Source organism: Manis pentadactyla, chromosome 6 (assembly GCF_030020395.1).
Source record: "Manis pentadactyla isolate mManPen7 chromosome 6, mManPen7.hap1, whole genome shotgun sequence".
Lineage (NCBI taxonomy): Eukaryota > Metazoa > Chordata > Mammalia > Pholidota > Manidae > Manis > Manis pentadactyla.
The window spans coordinates 57,464,668-57,477,411 of NC_080024.1; the positions used below are offsets into that span (position 1 = coordinate 57,464,668).

The 12,744-nt window shown below is 38.3% G+C and overlaps 1 protein-coding gene across 50 annotated transcripts in view; it reads left to right on the forward strand.

The window, feature by feature from the left end:
• TTN (titin) overlaps positions 1–12,744 on the forward strand; it is a 263,454-nt gene that overhangs the window by 53,585 nt on the left and 197,125 nt on the right. For 49 of the 50 annotated variants that reach the window (XM_057503834.1, XM_057503857.1, XM_057503836.1 and 46 more), the window contains exon 45: positions 12,437–12,715. In XM_057503834.1, the coding sequence (XP_057359817.1) occupies positions 12,437–12,715 (279 nt within the window). Of the gene's footprint in view, positions 1–8,863; positions 11,657–12,436; positions 12,716–12,744 lie in introns of all 50 variants that reach the window. The other variant, XM_057503886.1, reaches the window with a different exon arrangement.

Here is a 12,744-nt window from a genome sequence, read left to right on the forward strand (position 1 = left end):
CAAACTACGGTTGTTGAAGAAATGCTTCAGACCAAAACAGGAATGAGCCAAGAGGCATTTCTAAGAAAGAGTCTACCAGAAGACCATTTACATGATAGTATTCCAATAAATGCAAGAGAACAAGAGGAAGAAATTATGACCAAAACTGAAACTGGAGAGTCTTCTAAATATATCACTAATGTAAATAAGAATGAGGAAATATATGAGACTTCTGAAAACATGTCCCAAGTTATTACGCCATATGCCAGTGAATCTTTTGATACACATATAAATAGTAAGGAAAGTGAAGAAATGGATTGTGAAAGAATAAGAAAGGATGATTTGACAGAATTACAACATTCCTCTTCCACAAAAGTTGATGAATTCAAAACTGAACAGGAAAAGGAAAACACAAGGTTTTTTGAAAATTCTTTCCAAAAACATCCACAATGTTGCTCACCTTCATTTCTTCAAGAAATTGAATCCCAAGAAGTTTATGAAGGTGACAGCTGTAAATTTGTGTGTCATTTTCAAGGATATCCTCAACCCACAGTGATGTGGTATAACAATGATATACCAATCCCACGTCATCAAAGCCTCATCACTCATACCTTGGAAAACCATTCAACATTGACTTTTTCTTCTGTTCTTCCTCAAAATGAAGGTTCTATTTCCTGCGTGCTGTTTAACCAATACGGGATGGTTAGAACAACTGGTATGCTTAAAGTGAAAGCGAAACAAAGGCAAGGTGCCGAAGCCCCTAGAATCCCTGTGCTGTGCAACTATACTGATGAGGAAGAGGAGCTGGCATTGGTGTTTGACCAAGCAAAAGGCATTCATCCGTCTTTGAGACAAGAGGGCCAATCAAATATTCATATTTTAAATACTAACCCACCAGTTCCTCCCTCTTCAGATATAGAATTGCTTCCCTTCCCTGTAGAAATTCAGGTAATGGCAGCTACTCCTACCCCAGAACAGGATAAAGGGTCAAGAGAATTGTTTCAACCTGAGGAGTTAGAACCTGAAGACGAGGCTCAAGATGAGGCTCCTCAGTCACCAAAGCACAGGTTTATATTTTCACCTGATATTATTAATGTGCCACCTAAAATGATACAAGAAATGCCAAAGTATGCCAGGTGTAGAGAAGGGGATTCCATAATACTTGAATGTTTACTATCTGGTGAGCCTAGACCAATTGTAACATGGTTTAAAAATGGAATCCTTTTAAAGCAGAACCAGAAGTTTCAGTTTGAAGAAGTTAATTGTAACCACAGATTATTTATTAATGATGTTAATTCTCAAGATTCTGGAAAATATAAATGTGTTGCTGAAAACAGTTCAGGAACAGTTGAGAGTGTTTTAGATCTAACAGTGGCACCTGTCACTCACAGGGAAAATAGTCAGTTAGAAAACATTGGTGAAATTTATGCAGAATATTCCAAAGATAAACAAATTCAAGGAGAATCTGTATGGGCACATTTTTATGATTATCCGGCTGATCCTTTTACTCCCCAGTCCAATGTAAAAAAATATTCTGTAAGGGAATATTTTCAAAGTCTTGAGACAACCCAACTGATAGACCAGAAAAGCCAGGTTCATTGCACATTTTCTAGGGAAAAATTACCCAGATTTATGCAGGGTGCTTCTAGATCCATAAAAATCAACAAGCCTGTGCAAGCTGAACTCAGACACTGTCAGGATGAAGGGAACAAAGGACACCTAAGTGAAAAACAGAAGCTGCACCAAGCGGAAGGTACAATTCATCCATGTGTTGGTGATTTCAGTGAAATTAAAATTAGGAAAGAGGTAAGAAATGATTTGGAAAAACTTGGTGGACCAGGAAGGGCAGATGTGCAAGAATGTGCCCAATGCCACTATTTATCAAATATCCATTCTGAGAGTTACGATACAAAAGACTCACCTCTCACTGCATATGAAGAACCCCTTGGTGAAGAGAGACACTACCTAGGAAAAAAGGTGAAGCACAGAATCATTGCATTTGAAAAGTTACATGTGGAAAAAGGAGTTGTTGAAAAAAGGAAACTTGACAACATAGACTTTGCATTAAGACCTGGAGAGTCAAGGTTGAATAACGTAAATGCTGATACACATCAGGCAGAGAAAATGTCTCCAAGCACTGAATCAGATGCAGCTAACATCGTAATGAATGTAAAGCTGCTTTCTTCTCAAGTTCATAAAGAATTTGAAGTGCGAGAGAGGGAACAACAGAAAGAAATTGGTTTCATAGGTCAATCTACAGTTTCTGAAAGGGATGAACATGAAGCACCTATTATATATGACCTTAAGCAGTTTCACTCTCAAGTAGAAAGTGCAGATACAAAATTCCAAGAATTAGGTAGTGATCAACCAGAAGAAGCTTATTTTAAAAACCAACACTCTGCTTCTGAAACAACTGATGCTGAGAACCTTGTAGTTGATCTAAAACAAATGTATTCCCAGATAAGAGATCCAGCTTGGGAGTCCCAAGTTCAAGAAACTAGGCAACAGCAGGAAATACCTTATAAGGAAGTTCCCTTCACTGAACCTTCACAGTCTGATACACAGAGTAACTCTAAAGGTGTGCAGTATAACATTTTTACCAATTCAGAAATTTCTTCCAGTCAGGAGTTTTCACATAGGACTATAATGGAGAGAAGTACTGATGAAAAGAACTTATATTTGGAAAAAGAAGTCCAACATATGCAGGAACAAAATTTAGAAATTCTAAATACTGATAGCTCTCTTACATCCTGTTCTGAAGAAATCCATAGTGAATCATGTGCCGTCCTTCAAACCTCATATGCAGATGTAGGAGAATCCGATATTTCTGAGAAAAAAAGTTCTCCAGAAAATGGAGACAGAAGTTTCATTTCACATTTGAAAAAAGCAGCAAGTGAGGAAAAGCTTTCAGAGGTTTGTGGAATGGAGGAAAAGCAAACTTTGGAAAGAGAGTTGGCATCACCTCTAAAGCAGGGTGGAGAAATGCAGGAATATGCCGCTGGAATTCTGAGAGACCGCAAAGGTGATGTTCGGGAAGCAGACACACCCCACAGAAAAGTCTCCGTGGGTCAGTGTTTCCCATTCCTGATGACTGAGGAGCAGCAGAGTCCAAATGAGCAAACAAGTGAAAAAACTGATGCCTCTGGCAAAGAAAAATGCTATGAAGAGTTTCAAGATCAAAATGAAACTTCTTTCTCCACCACGGAAGAAGAAAAGATAGAAACTTGTTTTTCTGAAAATCTTCGTCAATTGGATGAGGCTCATACCACGGAAACAATGGAATCTGAGACCTCCCTGACACAATATTTACTTGCTGCTGGAAAGCATGAAGTTCCTGAAACTAAAGACACCAAACATAAGGAGGAACTTGTCCAGAGTAAATCAGTCACGACAATGGAGGTTGAAGAAGTAACTTTCCACACTGTGTATGAATATTACAACCAACAACAGGAATCATCAGGTCGCCCATTTTCTCCTGAATCTGATATTTCGATCGATGTGGGAAGTACAAGCAGTGATGAAACCTCTGAGTTAGATGAGTTTTATACCCCACCATCCTCTGTGGAGCATTTTGAAACTCCAAAGCCTCCTGATTTATATTTTACTCCTTCAGACACAACTAAAAAATCCTCAACAAATCCAGGAGGTGAGACTGTTGATAGAACCATACCTTTAGAGGAAGCCGCTGAAAGGTACTCAACACCTTCTGATGGCGAGGTAACAGAAAGATACTCCACACCCCCAGGGGACACTCTAGAGAGATACTCCACACCCCCAGGGAACACTCTGGAGAGATACTCCACACCCCCAGGGGACACTCTAGAGAGATACTCCACACCCCCAGGGGACACTCTAGAGAGATACTCCACACCCCCAGGGGACACTCTGGAAAGATACTCCACACCCCCAGGGGACACTCTAGAGAGATACTCCACACCTTTAGAAGGAGAAACAGTCGATAGATACTCTATTCCTACTGGAAGACCAAACCCCACTGGAAATGTTAGAACATACCCATCAAAAATAGAAAAGGAGGACAGTGTAACAAATGAGCATTTCCACACACCGACAGAAGAGAGAAGTCCAGCTTCTGAAATCTGGCGTTCTGATTCATTTGGCACGCCAAGTGAAGCCATTGAACCAAAAGACAATGAAATGCCTCCATCTTTTATTGAACCTCTGGTCAAGAGGAAGATACATGAAAGCACAACATTAGGCTTCATTGTTGAAGTCGAGGGCCTTCCCATTCCTGGTGTGAAATGGTATCGAAATAAATCTTTGCTGGAGCCAGATGAAAGAGTCAAAATAGAAAGGGTGGGTAATGTGTGTTCTTTGGAAATTTCTAACATTCAAAAAGGAGAAAGCGGAGAGTACATGTGCCACGCAGTAAACATCATAGGGGAGGCGAAGAGCTTCGCCAGTGTGGACGTAGCCCCCCAAGAAGACAGAGCGGTGGCGCTGCCACCTCCGGTCACACATCAACATGTCATGGAGTTTGAGTTGGAAAACACTGCGTCATCAAGAACACCTTCTCCTCAAGAAATTATCCTGGAAGTTGAATTAAGTGAAAAAGATGTTAAAGAATTTGAGAAGCAAGTAAAAATAGTCACAGTTCCTGAATTTACTCCTGATCATAAAAGCATGATTGTGAGTCTAGATGTTCTTCCACTGAATTTAGCAGATCAAAACATGGCTTCAAAGGGAGCAGAAGACAAAGATTTAAAAATTGATTTAGAAGTATTTGAAATGCCTCCTCGCTTTGTAATGCCTATCTGTGATTTTAAAATTCCAGAAAATTCAGACGCTGTGTTCAAATGTTCAGTCATAGGCATCCCTAGTCCTGAAGTTAAATGGTATAAAGAGTATATGTGTATTGAGCCAGATAACGTTAAATATGTGATTATTGAGGAGAATGGAAGCCACACCCTTAAAATCAGAAACATCTGTCTTTCTGATAGCGCAACGTACAGGTGCAGAGCAATGAACCGCGTAGGAGAGGCTATCTGTCGGGGATTCCTCTCCATGGGAGATTGGGAGACGTTTGCTATGGTCACAAAGAAAAGTAAAGTGACTGTAAGCAGTTTGAAAGAAGAACTAGTCTTAAGGAGCAAATATTCAGACAGCTTTTTTGAATTTCAGGTGACAGAAGGGCCTCCCAGATTTATCAAAGGTATTGCCAACTGTTCCGCACCGGTAGGCACAGCAGCCTATTTCCAGTGTTTAATTCGTGGCTCTCCAAGACCCACTGTTTACTGGTACAAAGATGGGAAATTGGTACAAGGGAAAAGGTTCAGTGCTGAGGAAAGTGGCATAGGGTTTCACAACCTATTCATAACAAGCTTAGTGAAAGACGATGAAGGTGAGTACAGGTGTGTAGCTACGAACAAATCAGGAATGGCTGAGACCTGTGCAGCACTCACCCTGACTTAAAATTCCCTGTGTTCTGTTTTCTCACCTCAGTGTCTGAGTGTTCTCACGTTTCCCAAATTATGTAGATGAACAGCTCTCCAAATACGCCTAGCCTATTGGAACACATTGAAACCCCCTGGGAAACAGCTTCTCTATGTAGGAATCTCATGTTTGTAATACATGTAAATATTCTGCTATCTCAACTGTGGAACCATCACTTGTGTCATTATGCTGTGAATCATCAAACACCATTAAACATCTCCTTGGCTACCTAATTGTTTGTACTTCTTTACCCTCATTCCTCCTCTGTGAAATGTTTTGGCAGAATGTGTTCTTTTTTTACCAGACACACCATCTGTGTGAAGTAAAACATATAATGGAAGATCATGTCAGATGACCATGCAGACAAACTGGTAAGGTCAAATCTCTCTGCTCTGTATTTAAGTCATTTTTGAAATTATAGTCCCTTTTCATCCAAATCCCTGCTTATTTACTCAGTTAGGATAGACAAAACAAACAACAGAAACCTATTTCACCTGCTCAGTGACCAGCACTGTCATCTGTTTTGCATCGCAATTATAATATCTTTTTTGGCTCTTTAAAAAATATTTTCAATATTAATATCCTTCATCTTAAGTGTTTTAACTCTTGCTGGTTTCGAAGGGACCAGTGGTGCTCTCTTTTGGGGTAAAGTTTATCTAGATCTGCAGAATATGCAAATAAAGATCTTTCCACTTTTGGAAAATACCTCACTTTCTCGATTTTTTAGGTAGCATGAAGTGTAAAATGCAGTATTAATTTGACATTGGTCTGGAGGGAAGAACTACTATATTACATTATTATATAGATTTTAAGCTGTAGCCAAATTTCAGAATCTATGAAATTAACAAAAAAAGGTGTGACATTTTTAGTATGGAAGCAATATGGTAATTTGTATTTCAGGTTATATGCAAATAACAATAAGCTTCCTGTTAGTGTCACTGAATTTCATTTTAAAAACTATCTAGAAATTAATAAGCATCAAACTTAAGATGTATGTGTTTCTAAAGTGACTTCTGTTTTTCAGAATTATAGTTATAATAAACTTACAAAATTTTAACATTGTACCTATATACCACTCTGAACCTAAATCATCTCATATAAGATGTAAAAAATATAAAGAAATTCAGTTTCCTTATCTGAAAATGAGAAATTGGACCAAAAAACCTCAGAGTGATTGTTCAACTCTATGATTTTGTGTCATCCAGTGGTCACTTTTCTTAATATAAATTAAATGAATTTTAGTTTTGCAACAGATGACAAGAGAAATAATAGAATATAGTAATGAAATTATGGATCTCCCCTCCCTCCAACTCTAAATTACTCACTGCTACCTAATGGCTCTATTTGTCCCCTTCATTGAGCAATTCTTATATATCATGGTCATATTAAACACATTCATTTTAATATTAAAATATTAAATATTTAATTTAAATTTAATTACAAAAATTCATATATCCAATTATGTATGTTTCTTTTATATATGGATTTTTTATAATTCTGACAATGGAATTCCCTAAAAGCCTTTCAAATTAAATACACAACTGAATGTACAGAATATAGACAAGGCAGTCAGGTTCACCCCCAACCCAACTCCCAGAAAACATTTGTTTTACTAGCCTTGAGTCACCATAACTCAATATATTCTTTTGTGGAATAATCATTTTTGTTTCAACTAGTGAGCACACAGTATCTGTGACAATAGTTATAGATACAAGACATCACAACATAAACCCTGAAATAAAACTAACTTTATAATTTAGTGACTAAGGGATTTATTCTACTCCTAGTCACATAATGGATGTTTAAATACATTAGAAAATTCAGGTCATAACAAACACAACAAGCACACTTTACCCGAACATTCTACAGCACAGGGACAGTTCCAAATCTGTTTCAGGAAGGAAGGGAGGGAGGGAGGCTTACTTACTAATCATGGTAGATAATTAGATGGACTTTTTTTTGTTTCAATGGCACATAACTTAAAAGTCTGAAATATTATTTATCTGATTAGTTTCTCTATATTAGTAGATAAAGAATTCATTGTATTACACATAGTAGTTTAGACATAGTTATTAGCTGCTCCTGCTACATGTATTCTTAACTACACCTCTAATGTTTCAGCACATTTGAATTTCATTTACTATGTTTTTATAGTTAATAGACCATGTTTAGAAGTAAGGGAAAATAATTGAAAATACTTCAACCTATTAGTGAGTTGGGGTATTTTAACTATATTCACAGTTATTCCCTTTACAGGTGTTTGAGAGTTCAAGTGAAGGGAAAGCTGACATGAATATTACATTATAGATTAAATGTCAAGTTAAGGGGTCAATATTAATATGCAAAATTCAACAATGGTTTTATGGCTTATTAATTGAAATAGTAAGTAACTGAGTATGTATACTACATGCTATATAGATAAGTTTCACCAGTACATTTATAGCCAACTGACACCAGAGTCCTGCCTTCTAATGTTTATATACTAGAACAGGAAGGAATTTAAGGTGTAAGACTGTTCCATGTGACACAAGGGAACTAATAAAATAGAACTACTGCTTTTTGGTAAGGTAATAAAACTACTATTAACAGAGCTGTTCTACGTAACTAGAAGACTTAATGAAAAGCCTAATTCTTTGTTATCAAATTATGTTTTTCATCCTATCATCCATGATATTGTTTAAAGAGAATGTGTAATTCACTGCTGTTTTTCCATTCAATAATGCTGTATAGGTATTTACCACACAATAAAATACAATCAAATTTTTAACATTGGAGTTGTTTTCTTTCATTTCTGCTTCTCCCATTTTCTTGACTTAATGTGAACCTTATAAAAATTTTATTGAAATAATGTGGCAATTTACACAGGCAAAGGAAGGCCTGCCTTTCTAGTAACTAAAAACAATGGCTCTCTTACAAATTCAAATTAAACATTTACTGTAGCCCTTATTTTTAATACTGGCTTCAGTTTATAAGTACTAACTAGAACATAGATGTTTTCTTTTGGAAATAATCTCTCTTCAGTTTGGCCATGAAAATGGATTTAAGGAAAATTCTAAATATAAATAATAACTCTGGATATTTTTAGAAATTGAATTAAATAATCCTGGATTCTTTTACTGTAAATACTTAGCCAGCCATTTTTCAACCTTTAGAATTGGAATTGTATCAAAAAAGGAAAACTCATAAGAGCACCTTTAAATTTTATAAACTCTAACACTTGAAAGTTTCACTAATACAGTATTTACAGTCATATATAAAAAGTTAAGGCTAAAAATTTAGAAATGTGCTTTTTAATCAAATAATCTCAAGGTAATCTAATGATTCCTGAAATAAACCAGAAGAAGGCCACCAATTGGTGCACATAATTCTTTGACTTTTTTGTTGTTGTTAAATAAAATTAATTGTAAAATAATAATCATTTTTCCCCATACAGAGTTTTCTAGTTCTCTTCTGTGTGCTGAGGAAGAAGGACTCCAAACCTATAGCTCTGGCCTTCAGTTATCTAATAGAAATGAAACACTTGAGCTTTTGTCTGAACCTCCAATTCATTCAACTAAATTCGATTCCGAAAACAAAGGCAGTGTGCCAGTTTTCATCAAAGAAATGTCAGATGCTGAAATAAGCATAGGGGATGTGGCTACACTGTCTGTTACTGTCACTGGCATCCCCAAGCCTAAAATTCAGTGGTTCTTTAATGGAGTAATGTTAACCCCTGCTGCGGACTACAAATTTGTTTTTGATGGTAATGATCATAGCCTGATCATTCTGTTCACCAGATTTGAGGATGAGGGAGAGTATGCATGTATTGCCAGTAATGAATATGGACAGACAATATGTAGTGCCTATCTAAAAATACATCCCAAAGGAGAAGGGCACAAAGAGTCAGTGTGCCCTTCACAATCAGCAGTGGAGCCATCTCTGGAAAAGCTGGAAGGTCCTTGTCCTCCTTACTTCCTGAAGGAGTTAAAGCCGATTCACTGTGCTCAGGGGCTCCCTGCCATCTTTGAGTGCACCGTGCGTGGAGAGCCTGCGCCCGCTGTTCTGTGGTTCAAAGAAAACAAGCAACTTTGCACCAATGTTTGTTACACTATCATTCAGAATCCTGATGGTTCCGGGACACTCATCGTCAACGACCCCCAGCAGGAGGACAGTGGCCTGTATGTCTGCAAAGCAGAGAACGTGTGGGGTGAATCCACCTGTACCGCAGAGTTGCTCGTGCTTCTGGAAGACAAGAGTAGGACAGAGGCCCCCTGCAAAGTGGAGTCCATGCCACAGCCTCCTTCAGATTTTCCACAGACATTGTTAAAAGGCCCTGCAGTTGAGGCATTTGACTCAGAGCAAGAAATAGCAGCTTTTGTAAAGAACACCATTTTAAAAGACACTTCCATTGCAGAAGAAAGACAGCAACTTTCTTATGAGCATATTGTTAGAACCAATGAAGTGAGCAGTCAAGCTACTTTACTAGCTGAGCAATCACAATCCATAGCCATGTTGGAGCAGGATGTGCCCACTTCTGAAAGCACCAGCGATCTTCCTTCCATCAGTAGCACTACTCACGTTCAAGGTCTGGAGGAACCATCTCCCACTTTACAGCTGCAGGTTGCCGAGGTGCACGATACCCTCCCCAAAGAAGATTTTCTAATGCTTCAAGAGCCTGCATCACAGGTGGTTCTGTCAGATACTGAAAAAATCTTTTCAAGTGCCATGTCCATAGAAGAAATAAGTTCATTAACAACCGAGCCTCTGAAAACTTTTTTAGCTGAGCCTGAAAGGAGTTATCCACAGTCTTCAAAAGAAGAACTTTCGACCTACTCATATCCTACCTCTGTGTCTGATGAAGTACTTTTACCAAAAGAAAAGATGGTATCTGCAGGGGGCAAAGAGCAAATAGTGACTCTTCGAAAGCTTGAGTCAGAAAGTACTCTCATCCTGAGTCAGAGCTTAGCTGAGGCGCATGTAGAAAGTCCTAAGGGTCCTCATGCCCTGATCCCTGAGGTAAACTGTGAGCCCCAGGGCCCTTCAGAGTGCTCATGCATGGAAGGCGAAATCTTGGTGGAAAGTGCAGACCAACTGGAAGCTGTAGGACAAGAGTTTGTAGCCAGGACTGAGGAAGGCAAATCCTTTAGGCTTCCACTAGCCTGTGAGAAAGAACAGGTACTGCTTAAAGAAGAGCATTTGGACGATTTGGTGATGTCCCTGCTCCAAACCACTGAGTATATGAAAGAGCCCATGGTGATAAACGGTGTGCAGGAGGTGCAGAGCAGTGATATTCTTTCTAAGGAAAGTTTGCTTTCTGGTATTCCAGAAGAACGATTAAACCTGAAAACTCAGATCCACAGGGCTTTGCAAGCAGCAGTGGCCAGTGAGCAACCGAGTCTCTTCTCTGAATGGTTAAGAAGCATAGAAACTGTAGAGGTCAAGGCCATAAATTTCACCCAAGAACCTAAACGCATTATGTGCACTTACCTTATTAGCTCAGTGAAGTCTCTAACAGAAGAATTAACCATTGCTATTGAAGGCATTGATCCTCAAATGGCTAACCTGGAAATTGAACTTAAGGATGCCTTCTGCTCTATTATATGTGAGGAAATAAACATCTTAACAGCTGAGCATCCCAGAATTCAAGAAGGAACCAAAACATGCTTGCAGGAAGATATGGGCCCTTTTACAGATAGACAGAAGGTGGAAGCAATCACTGAACCAGAAATCGAGTCCAAGTATCTTGTTTCAACAGAAGAAGTCAGATATTTTAATGTGGGAAGTCAAGTCAAAGTTCTGGATACCCTAACTCTCATCAAGGAAGTTGCTTCAGCTGCTCTCACTGATGAAACACAGGATGAGATACCAAAACCATCTGAAAAAAGAGAGAAGTCCTCTGAAAATGGTACCAAGGAAGTTGGTATAGTAGAGACACAGGAAGCTGAGGGTAGCTTAATCAAAGAGGACAGTCTTGTTGTACTTACACCCTTGATGGACACTATTGCTGAAGAAGGTGACATCGTAAACCTCACATCATCCATCACAAATGCCAAAGAGGTGAATTGGTATTTTGAGAGTAAACTGGTGCCTTCAGATAAAAAGTTCAAGTGTTTACAAAATCAAAATACATATACGCTAGTAATCAACAAAGTAAATACAGAAGAACATCAAGGAGAATATACCTGTGAGGCCTTGAATAATCATGGAAAAACAGCAACTTCAGCAAAACTCACTATAGTCAAAAGAGGTTGGATTTTAAGAATTAAGTGGGTCAACTTCTAACATTCACTGGATTGTAATGATTAGGTTTCATCACTGAATTTTCACTTATCTGCCACTGCCAGAATGCAATTTATTAGAGTAAGAATGAAATCACAGACATAATCATGGTTATTAGCTCTGCTCTTTTCCCCTTACTGCCTTATTGGATAGCATATTATTCTACGTTACTATTTATTTTTAAAATCAAATATTTTGTTCACATGTTTCATAACATTGATATATTTTAAGCCTATTTTTACATGAAAAAGCTTTAATAATATTTTAAGAAAAGCAGTCAATGAATGCCTAGCTCCTCTGAAATCACTAGTTATATTCCTAAATTCAGAATAACCATGATTAATTGTCTATTTGTTTCCTGTTTCTATTTCTCTTTTGCTGTTGTTTCACCTGATCACTTTATTTAGTATATCACATTTTTTTAACACTGCTTTCAGTGGTCCTAGTCAGCACAGTATATTTAAAGAATATATCATGCTGTAATGCATGTAAACCAGTAGCATCTCATTTTAATCATTTTTTTTCACAATTTACTGCAAAATAACAATTGAATATGTTGAAAGCTGCTTGTCTTCTTTTGCCTTCAATAACCTTTCTCATTTTCCAGTCACCTGTTTTAAACTGCTGCAGTCCATCTCACCAGTTTCAACTGTTTGACTTGTTTAACAGCAACAAAAGTTAGAAGGAAAAGAATGCGGCGTGCCTGGTAAGGAGATGTGCTAATAATGGACTGTGCTTCCCTTTGCAGCTGCCCCAGTGATCAGGAGGAGAATTGAGTCCGTGGAAGTAGCTCTGGGCCACCTAGCCAAATTCACCTGTGAAATCCAAAGTGCCCCCAATGTCCGGTTCCAGTGGTTTAAAGCTGGCCGAGAAATTTATGAGAGTGACAAGTGTTCCATCCGATCGGCACATTATGTCTCCACCCTGGAAATCCTGAGAACCCAGGTTGTTGACTGCGGGGAGTACACCTGCAGAGCTTCCAATGAGTACGGCAGTGCCAGCTGTACAGCCACACTGACTGTGACAGGTAAATGCCACACACCGACACGGACGTTC